General features: G+C 39.2%; 1 protein-coding gene across 3 annotated transcripts in view; it reads right to left on the reverse strand.

Moving 5' to 3' along the window:
• The window catches only part of SLP1 (Calcineurin-like metallo-phosphoesterase superfamily protein), a 363,036-nt gene extending 343,883 nt beyond the window's left edge, over nucleotides 1–19,153 (reverse strand). For 2 of the 3 annotated variants that reach the window (XM_089437119.1, XM_089437120.1), the window contains exon 1: nucleotides 18,709–19,153. In XM_089437119.1, the coding sequence (XP_089293245.1) occupies nucleotides 18,709–19,066 (358 nt within the window). In that variant the 5' untranslated portion in view covers nucleotides 19,067–19,153. The remainder of the gene's footprint in view (nucleotides 1–18,708) is intronic. The other variant, XM_089437118.1, reaches the window with a different exon arrangement.
• Nucleotides 19,154–19,909: the final 756 nt, after the last annotated feature.

Genomic DNA, 19,909 nt, shown 5'->3' on the forward strand with positions numbered 1-19,909 from the left:
TACAATCTGGAGAGACCTTTGACTTCAAACAAGGCTACGAATCTGCTATCTATGAAGTTCACAAACAGTACAGCCTTAGAAGCAAAAAGAATACTGAATTCCCACTAGGAAATCAGTACAAATACAAACTAAAATATAACAGAAGCTCATGTGCCCAAAGTTCTACAAATTCTCCCTAGAGGAACTCAAGAGACTTCCAGCCCAAAAATTGTAGATATAACTTCAGCTGAAACTCAAACTGCAACTGTTAGTCAAACTATTCCAAATAAGAGAATTCAAAACAAAACTGCTGGTACACAAACTGAATTGCCAAGTGCTGAAAAAGAAGATAAAAGTACACAGACCACAATTGCTCAGGAAGATCTCACACAATCAGGCAAAACTCAATTGCCATTCAACATTAAGACTGAGATAGCCAAATTGAAAATATCAGTTCCTTTGACAGAACTAGTGAAAAATGAATCATACAAAGCACAAATCATTCAAACACTAAACATAGGTGAAGGAGAAGATGATGTAAACCTTAATGATGATCAACCTGAGTTATTATTTGGTCTAGAAGTAAATGGCACACATCAGCAAGGGGGTATTCCTCCATTCTACATTAGCTTAAATATTCATGATAAAATCTTACATAATGTTATGCTAGATTCAGGGGCATCCCATAACCTAATGCCTAAAGCAATCATGGAGAGATTAAACTTAGATATCACCAGACCCTACAAGGACCTGTTTTCTTTTGATTCCAGCCAAGTCAAATGCCTTGGCCTAATTAAAGATTTGTGTGTAACTCTAGTCCAGTGCCCAGCAAAGAGTATTGTTATGGACATAGTAGTTGCTGATATCCCACCCAAGTATGGTATGCGGTTATCTCACTCATGGGGAGCAAAATTGCAGGGATCTCTACAATTAGATATGTCATATGCTACCATCTCTATGTTTGGTCAGCAAAGAAAACTTTACAGAGAAACCTTGATGAAATACATGGTGAGTAGTGCAGAAAAACCACAGAATTACCCTATATACTCCATGCATTCTGATATGGACTCATTTATCTTGTATAATTTAGACAATGACAAAAATGAAATCACAGTTGTAGAAGAAAAATACAAATCACCTGATAGTGAAAACATATTTCATGAGTCTCTATGGCATTTGGATTTTGATGGCTCTGTAAATAGATTAGGAGCAGGTGCAAGAGTTTGGATTCATAACATGGAAAATAATCATTCTGAAGGTCATGCCTTTAGATTAAACTTTAAATGCACAAACAACATGGCAGAGTATGAGGCTTTAATCTTAGGACTGCAAATTGTAAGAAAACTTGGAGCCAAGAGAGTTTCTATCATGGGAGACTCGGAATTGATCATAAAACAAATTAAAGGAGAATATTCTGTGAATAATCCTAGACTTAGCCAATACAGAGAGATTGTCCTAGATCTAATTAAGGACCTTCTTGAAACTGATTTTGCTGCTATTCCTAGGAAACAGAACATGCAAGCTCACGGTTTAGCTACTTTTACTAGCACTTGCAAATTACCTTTTCAGCCCAACCATCAGTGCACTGCAGAAGTAAGACACAGACCTGTCATAACTGATAATTTGAAATATTGGCAGATTTTTTCACAAGATTCTCAAATCTATGATTTCATGAACGCTGAAGGAGAGTTTCAAAACAATAACATAGATACTGATTGTACAATAGATAACATCATAAATAGTGAGATGGGTATAAATGTTTTAGATGTAAATAAACCCACTAAATTCACTAAAGTAGAAATAGATAACTTAGAAAAAGTAGAAATAGAAGAAATAATCAATGATGATTCTAAGATTTTAAACCTTAAGAATAATTTTTTGCCTAAGGGATTAGTCCCATTAGAAGATTTGTTTGATTCAAATGATGTAGCTAGAAAACCAAAAATGGAGCCTTTAAGATCAGACATAGAAGAATGTAACATAGGAACAGAAGAAAAACCCAAGCTTATCAAAATATCCAAAGCATTACCTCCAGATGAAAAGCTGAAATACATAAGTCTGTTCAAAGAGTTTCAAGATGTCTTTGCCTGGAGTTATGAAGACCTTAAGTCTTATGATACCAACATTATTCAACATAAGATACCCCTCAAAGAAGATCAGAAACCCTTTAAACAAAAGCTTAGGAGAATTAATCCAGTTCTTATGCCATTAATTGAAAAGGAAGTAAAAAGGATGTATGATGCACAAATCATAGCACCAATTAGATATTCAGATTGGGTCTCTAATTTAGTCACCACAAGAAATAAAACAGGAGAAATCAGACCCTGTGTTGATTTCAGGAACTTGAACAAAGTGTCATTAAAAGATAACTATCCCCTCCCTAAAATGGACCACATTCTCCAGAGGGTAGTAGGCTCATCTAGAATTTCGTTGCTTGATGGATTCTCTCGATACAACCAAATCTTAATTCAAACAGAGGAACAAGCAAAGACTGCATTTACCACTCCCTGGGGTACTTTTATGTATTTAAAGATGCCTTTTGGACTAATGAATGTAGGGGCTACCTTCCAAAGAGCAATGGACATAGCTTTTGCAAAGGAAATCCATGACTTTCTAGTTGTTTACCAAGATGACATCACAATGTTTTCCAAATTAGATAGTGAACATCTAGATCACTTAAGAAGAGTTTTTATTAAATGTAGAAAATTTGGTATTTCCTTAATCCCAAAAAGACACTCTTTGGTCTAGAAGAAGGTAAACTCTTGGGACACATAATATCAAAAGATGGAATTAGAATAGATCCAGCTAGAATAGAGGCAATCCTAAACATCACTCATCCTAGAAACATCAAAGAATTACAATCATTTTTAGGCAAAATAAATTTTCTTAGGAGATTCATTTCTAACTTAGCAGAATTAATCAGAGAATTAAATAACATGTTAAAGAAAGATTCAACACTTAAGTGGACAGTAGAGGCTAAACAGTTTTTTGAGGCAATCAAAGAAGCCCTTACTAAAACACTAGTCCTCATAAGTCCTGATTTCAAAAAAGATTTTATAATTTTTTCTTTTGCTTCAGAACATACTATTGCAGCAGTCTTGTTGCAAAAGAATGATCAAGGTTATGAGCAGCCTATTGCATTTTTCAGCAAATCTTTGAGAGATGCTACACTAAAGTAAAACATAATGGAAAAACAAGCACTAGCTTTAGTGAAAGCTATTAAAGATTTCAGAGTGTACATCTTGTACTCACACATCATTGCTTATGTTCCAAATTCAGTAGTAAAGGACATTTTGACACAAAATGGGCCTGAAGGAAAGAGAGGCAAATGGATTGCCACTATTTTGGAATATGACATAGAAATAAAGCCTACAAAACTTATCAAAGGCCAAGGTTTGGCTAAACTCATGGCTGAATCGAACTGTCAAGCCTTAGATATAAATTTCATTGGTGCCCTAGATGATCAGGAAGAGATGGCGACTCCACAGATCAGTGAAGCTTTCACAGATTCACCCTGGTATGCAGATATCATATTTGTTTTACTAAACTTACAATCTCCTCCTAGTTTATCTAGAACTAAAGGTAGATTTTTGAAAATGAAATCAATGAAATATTGTATCATAGACAATGTTTTATTTTGGAAAGATAATGGTGGCATTTTATTGAATTGTTTATTAAAAGATGAAGCTGACAAAGTTATGCAAGAATTTCATGCAAGAGATTGTGGTGTCCAAGGTAGATTTTTGAAAATGAAATCAATGAAATATTTTATCATAGATAATGCTTTATTTTAGAAAGATAATGGTGGCATTTTATTGAATTGTTTATTAAAAGATGAAGCTGACAAAGTTATGCAAGAATTTCATGCAGGAGATTGTGGAGGACACCTATACTAGAAAACAACTGCTGATAAGATTTTAAGGGTAGGGTTTTACTGGCCCACCCTTTTTGCAGATGTCAAGAAATATGTGACCTCCTGTCACAAGTGCCAAACATTTGAAGCATTGTTTTAAGATTCGGCCGACTCGGAACCGACTCGGCTGAGTTGGTCCGAGTCAAGGCCTCACTGGGTCGACTCGGCCTGTGAACCGGTTCGGCCGGCCGGGTTATTACCGAGCCGGCCGAGTTGTCTAACAACTTGGCCGACTCGGTAATAACTCGGCCGGCTCGGCCGAGTTGGAGACAGCAGTATAAAAGTGATATTTATGACATATGTTTATGACAATATTGCTTGACAACAATATAAAAGTGATGCATGGTTATGATGTATGGTCAGTGATCCATGGAAGTGATGCTTGGGCAGTGACTGTAATGCAAATGTTGAGGTATGAAAGTCATGTTTCTCTTTTGAGGTATGATACATCATACAAATTGATATGGCATTGACCTTGTTGACATAGCAATGACCTTGACACATGATTGAGTGTCCTTGAAACTTAGTAGTAGGTCAGTCATCCATGACTTGGCCTGACAATGATACATAGGGCAGTAATCTTGTATGTAACATAAATCTTGTGATATAGCAGCAACCTTGTGATATGACAGTAATCTTGGCAGTAATTTGTATGATATGTAATGACAAGTATGACAGTATTGTGTGATTAGACTTGACAATGAAATGTAATGGCAGTCACCTTGATATATGACAGTGCTCTTGATATGATAGTGCCCTAGACATATAGTAGTGACCTAGTATATGACAGTCATCTCTATGTAATCTTGAAATGATATGACAGCAATGAATGGCTTGTCCCTTTGACTTGATAGTGATAACAGTAACCCCATATATGATGGTCACCTTGTTATATGACAGTCACCTTGGTGTATCTAATTAGACTGTTGAAATTTTCTGACTATAGCAACTTGGTAGTTGATTGCACATCTAGGGATACATCAACAATGGTTGGATACTTAGATTGTCTTGAAGTTTGCATTGAAGGATATGACAGTGAAGGTGTATTATGCTACAGCTAGGGTTTGAGTAGGGTTTGTTCTACAGGTTGAGATGATGAGGCAAAACAGCAAAATTGTTGATAGCAGTATTTGAGCATTGATAACAAGATGCTAGGGTTTACATGTTGAGCAAAGCTAATGTTGTGTGTTTGGAAACATGAATGAAAATCTTTAAAATTATGTTTTTTTATAAATAAAAAAATATTTAATGTATTTTTTACAACGACCGAGTCATTGAAATCGAGTTGGCCGAGTCGATACCGAGTCGAAGTCGAAGTCGGAGTCGGAGTCGGAGTTTTAAAACATTGATTTGAAAGCAAAAGGAAGCTCTTACCATTACCTCTCAAACCCATCTCCACAGAAATCCCTTTTCAACAATGGGGTTTAGACTTCATTGGGGAAATTCACCCATCCTCCTCAACCCAGCATAAATGGATTTTGACAGCCACTGATTACTTTACTAAATGGATAGAAGCCATCCCTTCTAGACAAGCCACAGACTCTGTCATCATTCCATTCCTTGAGAACATCCTTTCTAGATTTGGATGCCCCCAAAAGCTCATTACGGATAATGCAGCTACTTTCAAATCCAAGAAAATGATAGACTTTTGTAACAGATATCACATCACCCTTGGCCATTCCACTGCCTATTACCCTCAAGGTAATGGACTTGCAGAATCCTCAAACAAAAGCTTGTTAATATCATCAAGAAATTGTTGGAAGACAACAAGAAAACCTGGAACAAAAAGTTGGTTAATGCTTTATGGGCAGACAGACTAACTACCAAAAAATCCATTGTTACATCTCCTTATCAGCTAGTATAAGGAATGGATGTTGTTTTTCCATTCTCTTTAGGAGTACCAGTGATGAAAATGATTCAAGAGTTGCAAGTAGAACCTAATGATATCCAAAGGAGGATAAATTAGACAATACATTTGCAGCAAACCAAAGAAGAAGTCTATGTCAAATCACAAGTGATCTAGGATAAAATCAAAAACATTTTTGACAAGAAAACCAAAGCTGATGATTTTTGCATAGGTAACAAAGTACTCAGATGGGATTCTAGAAGAGACGAAAAGGGTAGACATGGAAAATTTGATTTCCTATGGCAAGGCCCTTATATCATTTATGGTTACAGGGGTAACAATGCATTTTTTTTGAGACAGTTAGATGGAACAGATCTACTAGGAGGACCAGTCAATGGTAGAATGTTGAAGCATTACTTATCCATAGATTAACAGTAGTTCATTTTACTTTGCTCATTGTATATAACATTGCAAAGTTTAGATTGGATTGGATGGTAATCTTTTGAGGTTGAAGCCCGAAGAGAAGGCCCTGAGCTTTGAGAGGTGTGCCATCATATGTATGAAAAAAGCAGATCACAGAGGAGTAGTTACAAGCCAACCACAGTCAAAGTTTCAAAGGCTACTGATCTAAAGTTCTTGACATTTCACCAACAAATGCCATCCCCATGTCGAGCCACTGTTAGGGTCCTATAATAATAGGATTCATAATTTTGAATTGGCTATGGTTAGTCTTGTAATATTGTACATACTTCTGATTTCTGCAGAATGTTTTCCCATATTAAAATTAAAAAATGTAAAGAGGTTAGGTCTTAAAAGAATAATCAAAGGACAAAAAGAAAGAAAAAGATCAAAAAAGTAAAAAATATGAACCCCAAAAAAGAGAGAAAAATAGATCATAAAAGTGTGCAAATTCAAATGCCACTACTTTTTACTTTACTTTGCAAAATAATATTGTGTGCAGTTTTTCAAAAATGCCACAATCCATGATGGTCAAATAGTTTAATCTTGATTCATTCATGCTTTAAATTTCATGTTGATAGATAGAGAACAAAGATCTGGCCAAACTGTTTAATCTTGGGTGGCTATAGTTTAAGAATTTTTATAGGTGATGAGGTTTCAGAGTTTATCCTTCATTGACTTTCACATAAATCTGTCTATCTTTATGCGTACTGCAAAGACTTAAAAGAAATGAGGATTTCTTCTTTTTTCTACAAATGAGAAACACAGAAGGTATGACACCTACCTCCCTTTGCTATGCTCTGGTGATGAGAACTCTTGAATTGATGGCCCTCAGTGTCCTCTTATAACTCTGTGTGATAATTCTCCCTGTATCCTGTAGTTTTCATGTAGTTTGTTGTAGGTGCTCTTGTTTGTTGTAGGTGTTGACTATTTCCTGTAGGCGCTGACTGCAGGGAGGCCGAGAGTAACTTTTCCTTTGATGACTCCTCGAGGTTGCCTCTGCCTTCAGATTTTTCGAAATAGGCAATACTTCGCATGGGAGTCAGTGATTATTTCTATTTGTGGATGATTTCGTTCGGTGATGTGCTGGCTAGCCGAGTACGAATACCTCCTTTTGGACCGTTGGTCCCACTACAAGCTCATCATATCACCTTTCCTCGTAATCATCTCCCACTTCTATTCACCGTAACTTAACCACTTTTCTACTCATTCCCCTTTTTTTATGTGACCTTGCCCCGTGTGTAGCTTGACTATCCCTTTACTTTTCGTTATCGGACCAAGGGTGGCCATGTTAACTGGCCCCCTTCGCTTATAAAATCAACTTCCTACATATTCCTCCAGTTTAATCATATTCGTACCTGTGAGGGAGTATTCGTGAGATGACATACCTGTTGGTCGTTTGCCTTGTTGATGCATGCTGGAGAGTGGTGTTCTTGACCTAGCTGCATATTCTCAACTGTGTTTTTTTCTTCTTCTTTTGTTGATGATTTGTTCCTTTGATGATGTACAGGTGTTGGCTTTTGTTGTTGTTGGGCTTCTTGTTGCTGCTGAGCTCTGGAGGAGCTTCCTTATTCCTGTAGTCCTTGTGCTAAAGGTGGGTTGGAGTTGTGGCCTTTTTTGTGGAATAGGCTGCTACAGGATTTCCTACAGGATGTCTACAGGATGTCATGTAGCTGCCTTTTTCTTGAATTTCCGCATCTTTTCTTTGCTTTGAAGTTGAATGGGTATTGGAATGAGTGGAAGATGTGGTTATGGAGTGGCAGGTGAGGTAGGTTGTTGTTGGCATGCCCCTTTTTGATGTTTTTCTTCTCCCCTTTTCTTTTATATATTTTCTAACTTGATTTTTTTTTTATGGATACAAGGGTGACATGGTCATGAAGGGTGTTGGCTGAGGTGTGGTGAGGTCAATGGATCTTTTCATATTCCAAAACAGGCTTGTGTCACCATTTTTCCACTGGACTGCCCTTCCTGTACTTTTTCAAGACCTCCTGTAATACCTACAGGAAACTCCTATAGTATTACAGGGAATCCTGTAGAAAACACAGAATTTCATGGAGTTGGAATCTGAAGTTGAGTATGGATGGGAGAACATGGCGATTATGGAGGAGATGAGATGGATGAAGGAAAACATAATTTGTTGTAGGGCCTGCTGTCCTCTATATCATGTGCTCATCATCTTCTTGCAAACCTGCAAAACAGAATTGTTATTTTTGTATGTGTTTTTTCTTTTTTTTCTTTTCTTTTTTTTCTCTTTTTTTTTTTGAAAGAAAACTAGGCTGCCTCGAAGGAGGTTTTCATCCTTGTTTCCTACCTTGGGTGCCTCAAAAGAGGTTTTCACCCAAAGATCTTTTATTTTATTTTTTCAATACTCTTGGGCTACCTCAAGAGGTTTTCAACCCAAAAGTTGGACTCAGGTGCCTCATGGAGGTTTTCACCTGGGTCTCTTTATTCATTTTTTTTTTTTTTTTCTTTTTTCTTTTTTTCTTTTCTCTAAGAACTTGGTGAGGTGGAAGTCGAGACTTCTTCAATCACCATCACTACCTTGCTGATGCTACTAATGAATTCCTGCTTTGATAAGGGCTTTTTGTAGACTTTTAACCTGTACCCATTGACAAGCAAAGGGATACCTTCTGCATCGATGGTTCTTATTTGAACAACGCCATTATCATGGCACTTTTCTATCACATATGGTCCCAACCATCTGGTCATTAACTTGCCTTTGAAATATTTGTACTGGGATTCATACAGCAAGGCCCAGTCGCCTTCTTGAAACAGTTTGTCCTTGATATTTCTGTCATGCCAGATTTTCCTTTGTACTTGAGTCACTTTTGTGTGCAGGAGGGCCTGCATCCTAAATTCATCTAACCCATTCAGTTGGAGCAATCTTTCTTGTTGTGCCCTTGTGACATCTAGATCCAATTGTGCTACCATCCTTAAGGTGTTGTATTCAAATTCAATGGACAGCAGGGCTTTCTTCCCATAGGCCAGCTCATAAGGAGTGAAGCCAGTGGTGGTCTTCCAAGTAGTGTTGTAGGCCCAGGTGGCCTCCACTAGTCTGTCTACCCAATCCTTTCTGTTGTTGCTAATCACTTTGGTCATAATGCTTTCCAATGCTCAGTTGGTGACTTCCACTTGCCCATTAGCCTGTGGGTGGTAAGGAGTGGACTTTTTGTGCTTGATCTTATGCTGGCTTAATAGATTTTCAATCATGTGGGATGTAAATTGACTACCTTGATCAGTGACCAACTCTCTAGGGTATCCAAACTTATAAAACACATTCTCCCTCAAGAATTCAGCCACTTTTTCTTCTGTGGCTACCTTGATAGCTTTGGCTTCAACCCACTTTGTTAAGTAGTCAGTGCACACAATGATGTACTTCTTCTGTCTGGATGGAGGGTCAATGGGCCCGATGAAATCCATGCCCCACTTGTCAAATGGCTCGAAAGTCACTTGAGGTTGCAGAGGCATTTCATCCCTAGGGGTAGGCTTCCCCATCCTTTGGCACCAATCACACTGGCTGGTATACCTTTTTACATCTTGGTGGAGAGTGGGCCAATAATAGCCAGCTTGTAGTACCTTGAATGTTGTTCTTTTGGCTGCAAAGTGACCTCCACAAGGCCCATCATGACAGGCCAGAAGGATGTCAAAAACCTCCTCCTCCCTGACACATCTTCTCAGAATTTGATCTGGACCCATCTTGAAGAGATTGCCCCCAATCCAAGTGAATGGGGCGCTTTTTCTTATGATTCTGCTCTTTTCCTTGGAGGACAAATTTGGAGGGAACTGTGCAGATACCAAGTAGTTTGCTATGTCAGCAAACCATGGAGAGAGAACTGAAATGGCAAATAAACGTTTATCTGGTAGCTAATCATCAACCATTCCTTCCTCACCTGCAAGCAAAGTCAATCTGGATAAAAAAATCTGCAACTACATTCTCTTTGCCAGGCTTATCAATAATAGTTAGATCAAATTGTTGCAATAAAAGTAACCATCTAATAATCTAGGCATTTACATCAGGTTTGTTCATCAAATATTTAATTGCAGCATGGTCGGTATGTACAAATGTCTGGTAACCAGTAATGTAATGCCTAAATTTATTCAATGAATGGACAACAACTAGGAGCTCTTTTTCAGTTACTGTGTAGTTTAACTCGGCTTTCGACAGATTCTTGCTGATGAAGTAAATGGCATAAGGTAGCTTGTCATCTATCTGGCCTAGAGTTGCTCCTATAACTTTGTGAGAGGCATCGACATGAATGTGAAAAGGAAGAGCCCAGTTTGGGCCTCGGAGAATAGGTGCAGTAGTCAATTTGTCCTTTAGGGTTTCTAGGGCCTCTTGGCAGCTTTCTGACCATAAAAATTCGGAGTCTTTGGCCAATAATCCAAATAAGGGAGAGGCTACCTTGCTGAAATCTTTTATAAATCTCCTATAATATCGGCTAACCCTAAGAAACTTCTGACATCCCTCTGCTTCTGTGGAGTAGGGACCCTTTTTATGATGGCTATCTTATTTGGGTCTACTTGCAGTCCTTCCTGGGATATTGAGTGACCTAGAACAGTCCCTGCAGTCATTAAGAATTCACATTTTTCGGGACTAAGGGATAAGTTCATTTCAATGCATTTGTTTAACACCTTTCCCAGGTTAGAGAGAGCCTCCTGGAAATCACACCCATAGGGGGTGAAATCATCCATATAAATTTCTACTGCATCATGGACTAGCTCTGCAAAGATGCTTAGGACTACTCTCTGGAAAGTGGTAGGGGCATTGCATAAACCAAAAGGAAGGACCCTATAAGCAAAAGTACCCCAAGGACAGGTGAAGGTGGTTTTATCCTGGTCCTCTGGGCTGATCTGGATTTGATTGTACCCGCTGAATCCATCCAGGAAAGAGAAGAACTTCTTTCTTGCCAAACCATCTAATACTTGGTCAATGAAAGGTAGAGGGAAATGGTCCTTCTTTGTGGCTTTGTTTAGCTCTCGGTAATCCACACAGATCCTCCACTTTCCATTTTTCTTTGGAACTAGCACCAAAGGAGACACCCACTCACTGTCCAAGATGGGGTAAATGAATCCTACATCCAACAACTTTTGCAGTTCTTCTTTGACTATATCCTTGAGGACTAGATTCATTCTCCTTTGGGGTTGGCGGACTGGCTTGCAACCTTCCTTGATGTAATTGTGGTGAGTACACACCGAAGGGTGCACTCCCTTCATTTCTTTATAATTACAAGCAAAGGCATCCAAATTCTCTCTTAGCATGTTACATAAATCCTCTTCTTGGTGTACAGAGAGAGAGGGGTTGATTTTCAATGCTCTTTCAAGGCCGAATTCTATTGTCTTGACACAAGTAGGGTTTGAGTTAGCTAAGCATAGATCAATCTGATGGTTGTCCTTGGCTTCCTTCACTACTTCCTCCAGAGACATGGTGTTGGGAGTTTGATTTTGGAGGATGTGTTCAATCAAGTCATCTTCATCAGGTTGTCCTCCTCCTATGGTAGTTTCTAGGGTATAGATTTGGGAGGAGTAGACTTCATCTTCTTCCTCCTCTTCTAGCCATAAAGGTAAGTCATGCTCTAGGGATGGTTGAGTAGGAGGGTACAAGACCAATTGTTTGGACAGATGCCCATTTTTTATGGTCATATTTCCAGCCCTGCAGCTTATGTAGGCATTAGCAGTGGCTAACCAATACCTCCCAAGGATGGGACAATAACCATTGAATTTGGTCTTAGGCTAGAGAACTAAGAAGTCAGTAGGGTATTCCCAGGAATCAATGGAGACCATCACATCCTCAACAATTCCCTCAGGAGCTACTATGGATTGGTCTGCAAGCTGCAAGACTGTCGTGGTCTTCCTTAATGATCCCTGGAGATTCAGCTTGAGCATAGTGTCCTTAGTCATCACATTGATGGCAACCCCAAGATCAATCAAGGTATGGGGAACAATGGTGCCATCGATGTGTACATCTACTACAGGACTCCCAGGATCTAGATACTTTGGGCAAATTACCCACCCCAGCATTAAGTCGGACAACTGTCCAATGACATTAATGGTAGGGGTGTCTTTCTTTCGCCTTCCTGGATGTTTGAAACACTTCTCCTTGATCAGCTTGTTGTAGATGGGGACATCTTTGATAGCTTGGAGAAGTGGGATTTTGACACAGATTTTTCAACTCACCCAGAAGTTTAGTCTCTTCTGGGGTGTGCTGGACTGGATGGGTTAACCTTTCAGGAAAGGGGGGTGGATTCACTCTAGGTACACTTTCCTCTCTTTCCTCCTCACTCTCCCTAGGTGGAGATGGAGGTTGGTTATCTAGGAGCACTCTCCCAGACCTAAGGTTAATTTCATGAATTTCCACAGCATAGGTAGGGTAGGATGTTTCTCCACTGTAGACCTGTTGTGCCTGTTTGTTGTTCGGGTTCGGGTTTGGTTGGGCAGGCATCTGAGGTTGTTTAGGTGGAGCAGGGTGTAGGAGCTGTGGTTGAGATGGAGGTGAAGGCAATAGAGCTGGAGCTTGGTTGTATGGGGGCCTCCACCCTTGGGGTGGTGCATTCCACTGAGGTTGTGGAGGAGTATATGGCTGAAATGGTTGGTTGGCCGATTGGGAATGGTATTGAGGTGCAAAAGACCAAGGAGAAGGTGTAGACCAGGAAGGATGAGTAGGGGGGCACCAAGGGGGAATGGATGTGTTTTGATTAGGGTTGTAATATGAATAGGATGACCCTTGCATGCCCTGTTGGTATGGTCGAGGCCCATGAGGCCTCCTTTGATTTATGTAGCAGAGTCATGGTTTTAAGAAACGGCCGTTTCGAAACCGAAACGGCCGGGTTGATCCGAGCCGGCACCTCAAACATTGAAACGGCCTTTGGAACGGTCCGGTCGGCCGAGTCATGGCTGACTCGGCCAACTCGGCCGTTTCCATACTAACTCGGCCGAGTCACAAATAGTGGCCTGTAACACTAGTAAAACAGCAATTTAACAATTTTTTAGTGATTTTTTAAGGTGTTTGCTGATTGGTTTGGACTCCAATGTGTTGTATGAATTAGTTAAATGTTATTTAGGGTCCATTTCCCCCTCCCAAACCTATTTAACACACTGAAATGCTCTGTACTATTGATATGCTATTCAAATTTCATGGTAATGTTAAATTCTTAAAGTAAAAGTGACATTCTCCTTAATCTTCATTTTCATCCTTTTACTTAAATTTTTAACATTACCATGAAATGACTCAGGATGTTTGAGAGTGGTTTCGGCCTCATTGGATTTCATACGGAGAAAGTAGAATTTTAGATTTCATTCAAAATCCAGCAGACTTATCAATTTTTCAGGATTTCAGGATTGAAGGATTGCAATGTTTCCATTGACTTTTGTCATGTATTAGGGTATGGAACTTGTATTTAATCAAGAGCACCAATCCCTCTATGTACTTTGATGTTAGTGACATTGGTTGTCGAACTCCTCTGGGATTCGCTCCCAAACCAGGAGCTTCTTAAAATGTCGCTCCCGCTCCCGTTTTCGCTCTCGCTCCCCACTTTCGCTCCTACTCCCAAGTAATACTGAGCCAGTTGATGTTGGCAACTCTAGCAGTAGCCAATAGTACTAGTCACAGACTTTTGTTGTAGAGGCCATTTATAGCCTCCTTGGTTATGTGTTTTTGTTTTGATCTCTATATCATCATCGTGTATGTATTGGACAATGCACTGGGTGCCATTTTGATATAATGGATATATTCATGAGCCTACTTTGATCATATGTTGTCTTCTATCTATATTCTAATGTTGTGTGTTCGGAAACATGAATGAAAATCTTTAAAATTATATGCTTTTATAAAAAATAAATATTTAATGTATTTTTTACAATGACCGAGTCATTGAAATCGAGCCGGCCGAGTCGATACCGAGTCGGAGTCGGAGTCGGAGTCGACCCTCGGCCGAGTCGGAATCGGAGTCGGAGTTTTAAAACATTGAGCAGAGTTGTTCAGTCACCCCTTCGGTTCCCTGATACACAGCTTTTAGTCCAGGCAGAAAAGGCCACTTGTCTGTGGAGTGGTTTTCCTCACAGACCGAGCAGACTTCTATAAGGTTCAATGGACATTCATTCCTAGGGTGCCTCCTTGTGCATCTAGGGCAAAAGATGGCTAATGCTCTCTCCACTTCCCCTTGCTTTCTTTTGATCTGCATAGTGTCCATTTGCAGAGCAAGGGTTTATAGCATTTCACTCTTAAAATGTTCCAACATGTTCCCAATTTCACTTTTTATGGATGTATTGGAAGAGGATGAACTGGCCACCGCTTGACTAGCCCTACCCTTCTTTCTCATTGCCCTAAAATGATTCTTGAAAACTATCTTGATATCATCATAGGGTAACTCGTAGATGTCCCCTCCTGACAGCAGGTTTAGGGTTTCTAGGAAGTCTTCCCTGATCCCCCTGAGAAGGACTAACTTAATTGATTCAGGATCAAGGGTGCACCTGGCCCTTTTGTAGCTAAGTTGGAATCTTTCTTCATAATCCTCTAAGGACTCATCATGTCCTAATGTCATTCTAAAAATTTCCTCTTTGGTATCTTTGGACCTGCAGTAGTCCATATACTTCTTGTTGAAAGCTTGTTGCATCTGAGCCCAAGTGGTGATACTATCCCCAAGTAAACCCATGAAGCAGCGCAGGGCTGCATCCTTGAGAGTGGATGGGAATAATTTCAACTTCTGATCATCAGAGGTGTAATCATAAGTTTTGCATATGACAGCAAATTCAAACAAAAAAGTATCTAGATCTTCTGAGGTTAGGCCATGGAAGTGAGGAAGAGCAGAGGGGCTTATGTTTTTCATCTTGGCATCCCCATTAGTTTCTCTGATGGGAAAAGCACCCTCAACTCTTTCCCTCCCCTTTCATTTCTATTTTCAGCCATTGTGTCAGTTGGTGGAATGATTTCTTCTTCTTCCCCTATAGGCTCTTCAAAAATCTCTGGTTGTTCGCCTAAGGGGTCCTCTAGCTCACAGCCATCGAAGAAGAGGGAAGGTTGGCTGTTTGAAGTGGTGGGGGTATTTGGCAGAAATTTTCCTAAGTTATCCCTATTCCTACGAGGCATGAAAGGAGTTTCTTTTTTTTAGAGTTTTAAACTGCTTGCAGAATTGAAAGAAAACATAACTAAATTGCAACTATTTGCTGAATGGAACTAATTGCAAAATGAAAGAGATAAGGAAGAAAGAAAGCAGAAATCACATCTACTCAGACACCTCCCCAGCAACGGCGCCAAAAGGTGATGAGCACCAGTATTGCAGCAAGGATGTTGCAACTCCTGGGGCTACCAACTTTACTTCATCAACCCGGGGTTCGTACAAACTTGGAGGTGACAATGTTGTATACACAAATAGATGTAATTGGTCTACTCTTTGTCACTGTTGAGCTGGGGCGATAGACCACTAGGGTTTCTCAAACCAGCCTTCTATTGACTAGAAGAAGTCTGATTACCAACTGGAGAGGGGAAATTTACTCTAATTGGGAGAAAAGAAATGTTGCCTATTGCAAGAATGAAAGACTGAAAAAATGCTTGCAAAATAACATGAAATCCTCTATCTACTTGCTAGCATACCTTGCTTGCAAAAGAACCCTACTTTAACACATGTGAGGTCTTAACTAATCTAAGCATGAAATCTAATCTAGAGAGTACTAATTGTTGTGTGTATGAATAAATACAAAGAACTCCTTTTTTTATCCTTTTGCTTGAAAAATGTAAATGCTAATCTTTTTTGGTTCTTTGGCAGGAGGGACAGGTGTGGAGGAAGAGGAGTACAATGGTTCTGATGGCTTGGAGGTCAAGTAGGGACCTAATCCTCACTTTAGTGATGTTTTTTCTCAATTCAGGCTCAAAATAGGTTGCTACGGGTTTCCTACAGGATGTACTAGTTCTCCTACAGGATCCCCTGTTTTACTACAGGAATAGGCCAAAAGCTTAGGGAGTGGTCTAGAAGGTGGGATGGAGCTTGGAAAAGGTGAATAAGGAGGGAATAAGGCATGGAAGTGGTAGGCACTTACTCAGAACTCAAGCAAAAGCTTTAAGATGGTTGGATTTGCTCAATGGAGATGGCAAGTTTTCCTTATAAAACAAGAATTCGAATTGAGACCTTAGTGACTTTTGGCAATCATGGGTGGATATGGCTTGGCTGAGGCTGATGAGATGAGGTCTCCCTACAATGTAGAAACTCCTGCAACAACACACATCATTGTTGGCATTTATACATAAATTCATCTAAAAACAAGAAGGGTTTATTCAAATAGAAGAAAACAGAGTTGTCACCATTTATTTGCTAAGTTCATGCATGGAAGTGCTTGAAACCAATACAAAAGCGATATGAAATCAATGCAAAACCTAAGAGATCAGAAATGCCAATTGCAGCTTATCCTATGAAACTGAAAGATAATGACCTAATTAGCAGGAAACCCTAGATTACGCAAAAAGCAAGAATTCTGTCTTTTTGGGTTGTATGGGAAGTGTTCCTCAAGCCATGATCCCTGAAAGGGAGAAATGAGGTGAAAACCACTTGCTGTCAGCCTTTTTGGAATATCTTCTTGTCACTACGATGCTACTGTTAGAACTATCCACAAATGGAAGCAAACTAATTAACCCTACCAATATTTGCAAATTAACAACACCAAAATCAGTTTAGCAACTAACTATGAGTATAACCTAAGCATACATATACAACAAGAGGAACCTTTGCTGCTAGGGTTGGGCCCTAACCCAAGAGCTTCAGCCCTCTAAGTCAACTCAGTGTTGGATCAAGGGAATGCTGCTCATTTTCATTAAAATATCAGAAATACACAAGAGTGCTTGGTTACAATGCTTCAACTCGAAAATGATGCTTAGTTATCTTGCACAAAAAATCTGAATCCTAATGAGGCTCTAGGCCTCTTGATTTATACAACTAAAGTTACCAACAACTTCCTTAAATTTAGGGAGGCTTGGCTCCCAATCTTGAGATCAACTGGTCTTCAACTGTCACTGGCTTGGCTGCCAATGAACCTCATGACTCAGTTGCTTGCAACTCCGAGCTGATGAGATTTGATTGAGGAATATTCAAGTGAGTGAGGAGTTAAGGAGGGAGATCCTATCTCCTAGAATCCCTCTTGCTTGTCTTCATTCGAGTTCCTGCACTTTAATTAGCCAAAACTTGCTCCAAAACCTACAACCAATGCACATATAAACCACTAGACATGACATCTCATCTTCACTCTCCTCATTAAGCAAAATATAATTAAAACAAGTAAAGAATTATGAAAAAAGTTGATTTTAGTAAGTTGGAGGTGCATTAAGATCCATATAATTTACCCATTGATGAGCCTCATCACCCACTAGGATGGGATCACAGCTATCCTCATAGCAACTAAGTATACAGATTGCATATTGTTGGAAAACCAATCCATACTCCGAACAAGGGTTGCCTGTTATCAAAGCATGGTGTTATAAAATTCCCAAAGCGCTAAGCCTGCAGAGTGGTTGTAGTGTGGCTTGAGAGGCGGTATTGGAATAACAATCCACACTATGAACAAGGGTTGCCCATTATCAAATGGGAATACACTTCAGTAGCAGAGCAGCTCACTGAACAGGGGCAGATCCTGGGTTCAATTCCCATCCTTTCTATATTTAACGAATACTAACCTTCTTTAACAATTGTGTTGTAGCTTTTGACAATGTGTTTTAGGGAAAAGGGAGACCAACCCATAAGTCGCCATAATAGTCCGCTCATGTGTTTATACCTCACTGTAAGAAATCCAAGAGTCCTTCAAATTTACAGACAATGCTTTTGTATTCACCCAGAATATACTTGATTTGTCATATTCTTGGACTTAGGTTATATGACGGCAAGCTTAGAGTCCCCCATTATAACAAGTTTCTTAATTCCCAAAGAGAAAATGATTTAAACCTTGAATTAGTGAAATGATTTCAACGTCGATATTGGTAGAGGTACACATCCCCATAGTGTACAAGACTATCAACGTACCATGGAAATCCTCAACAATACCACAGGTTTCAGACCTGTCGGGTTTGCCTTTAGTGGGATAATTACCTTTTGGACAAAATGACTCAGTATAATTTGATAGACTGAAAAGGGAAAACCCAGTTTTGATGAGCAAATTGCCGCCTTCTGAGGAGGAGAAACATTGGCAAAACAACTCAATTTATAAAATGAGAAATTTATGCATTTCAAAGGGAAATTTAGTATTCTATTAACCTTTGCAAGCTTTAGCGAATAAGGTAAACTAAGAATCTATTTAGACAATCGATAGTTCATAATGTTTCTCTGCGAACCATAGTGCCAAACCCACAATTGGCTTTATTTATTCAGAAACCTTAGCTATATCAATTATGTTCTCGGGAACATCATATGGTTTTAGCATTATTCACGGTTTCATTTCGATAACCTCATAGAACAGCCCATCTCCTCAATAAATTTATATTATTTACAAATAGCTTTTGAAAACTAATCAAATTTGTCAAGGAAAACATGATACCCACCTGCAACAATTCGACGACCAGGTGCCAATACAACAGTGGGGGGCTCCCCATCTATCTGAATTCGTTCTAAGGACTCCTTACTGAATTCTTTTGCATTCACTGCTGGTTGCCCTAGGTTCTCTTGTTGCTGATGTGCTCCTACAATCTCAGCAAATACTGTGAATAATATGGCATCTCTTCTGCCGTAGTTGCTTAATGTTAATTTTGTTTTGTGTTTGGTAAATCTTAAAGATTTCCAGGTTTTGCAGAGACCATATGATGAATTCAAGGAGTTTCTTCTCCGGTATATGTAAGATGTAGAGAAGAGAGGCAGAGTGGAGGCCATGGTTGGCAGGTTATCTCTGTGCTGAGAGTTCATCCAACCATGCCAAAATAATTTTATTGTGAAATTTGCCCGTGCACATAAAAATGGCGTGGCACAACTATATTCACTTTTGGCAGTTTAAAGGTATGGTACTTGTAGCAATAGCCGATAATAGATATCATCCAACAACATTAAACCATTGATGCAAGCTAAGATAATTAATTGTTTTGTGGTCGGAGGGACTAAATTAATTTATGTTTTTTTGGAAAATTTATTATAATTTAGTTGTGAAGTCAGTGCATGACAATTATTTTTTGCTGTTATTTGTAAATCCAGGTTGACTCATCACCATTATTTAAAGAAAACTATGCCACTTGGAATAAATAGCTGGTGGTAAGGGTTAGGGTTTCACTTTTGCTAGATGACTCTAGGTCTTGGGCCATTGATACGTTTCAGGAAGAAGAGGTCTTAGCCAAACATAAGCACTTTTAAGACATACTCCAAGCCCAACATAAGCACTTTTAAGACATACTCCAAGCCCAATGTCGTAGTCTAAACACATTGTTTCTTGCCCGGAAAATCATAGAAATTCCGGTAAGTTTTGATAAAATTTGGCAGGGATTTTTGTAAATCCACTCTCAAACTTCAAGATCTTGGGAGCCATAGAGGTTTGAATCCATTTCCACCATCAAAAACATGATTCAAACACGTATATGCAAGCTTTTTTGAAAAACAATTGGGCGGATTCCAGGCACCATTGACCGTCCGGTCCGGTCAATTCCTCCGCCTCGGCATCCTTCTTCAATCTATGTTATGTATGTAAGTAAATATTTTGACTCGTCCAATTATATAAAAATAAATTAAATTAATAATTATAATTATTTAATTAAAATAGTA

This window comes from Pinus tabuliformis, chromosome 5_2, assembly GCF_031772625.1.
Source record: "Pinus tabuliformis cultivar Carrire ecotype Pingquan chromosome 5_2, CPIR1, whole genome shotgun sequence".
Classification (NCBI taxonomy): Eukaryota; Viridiplantae; Streptophyta; class Pinopsida; order Pinales; family Pinaceae; genus Pinus; species Pinus tabuliformis.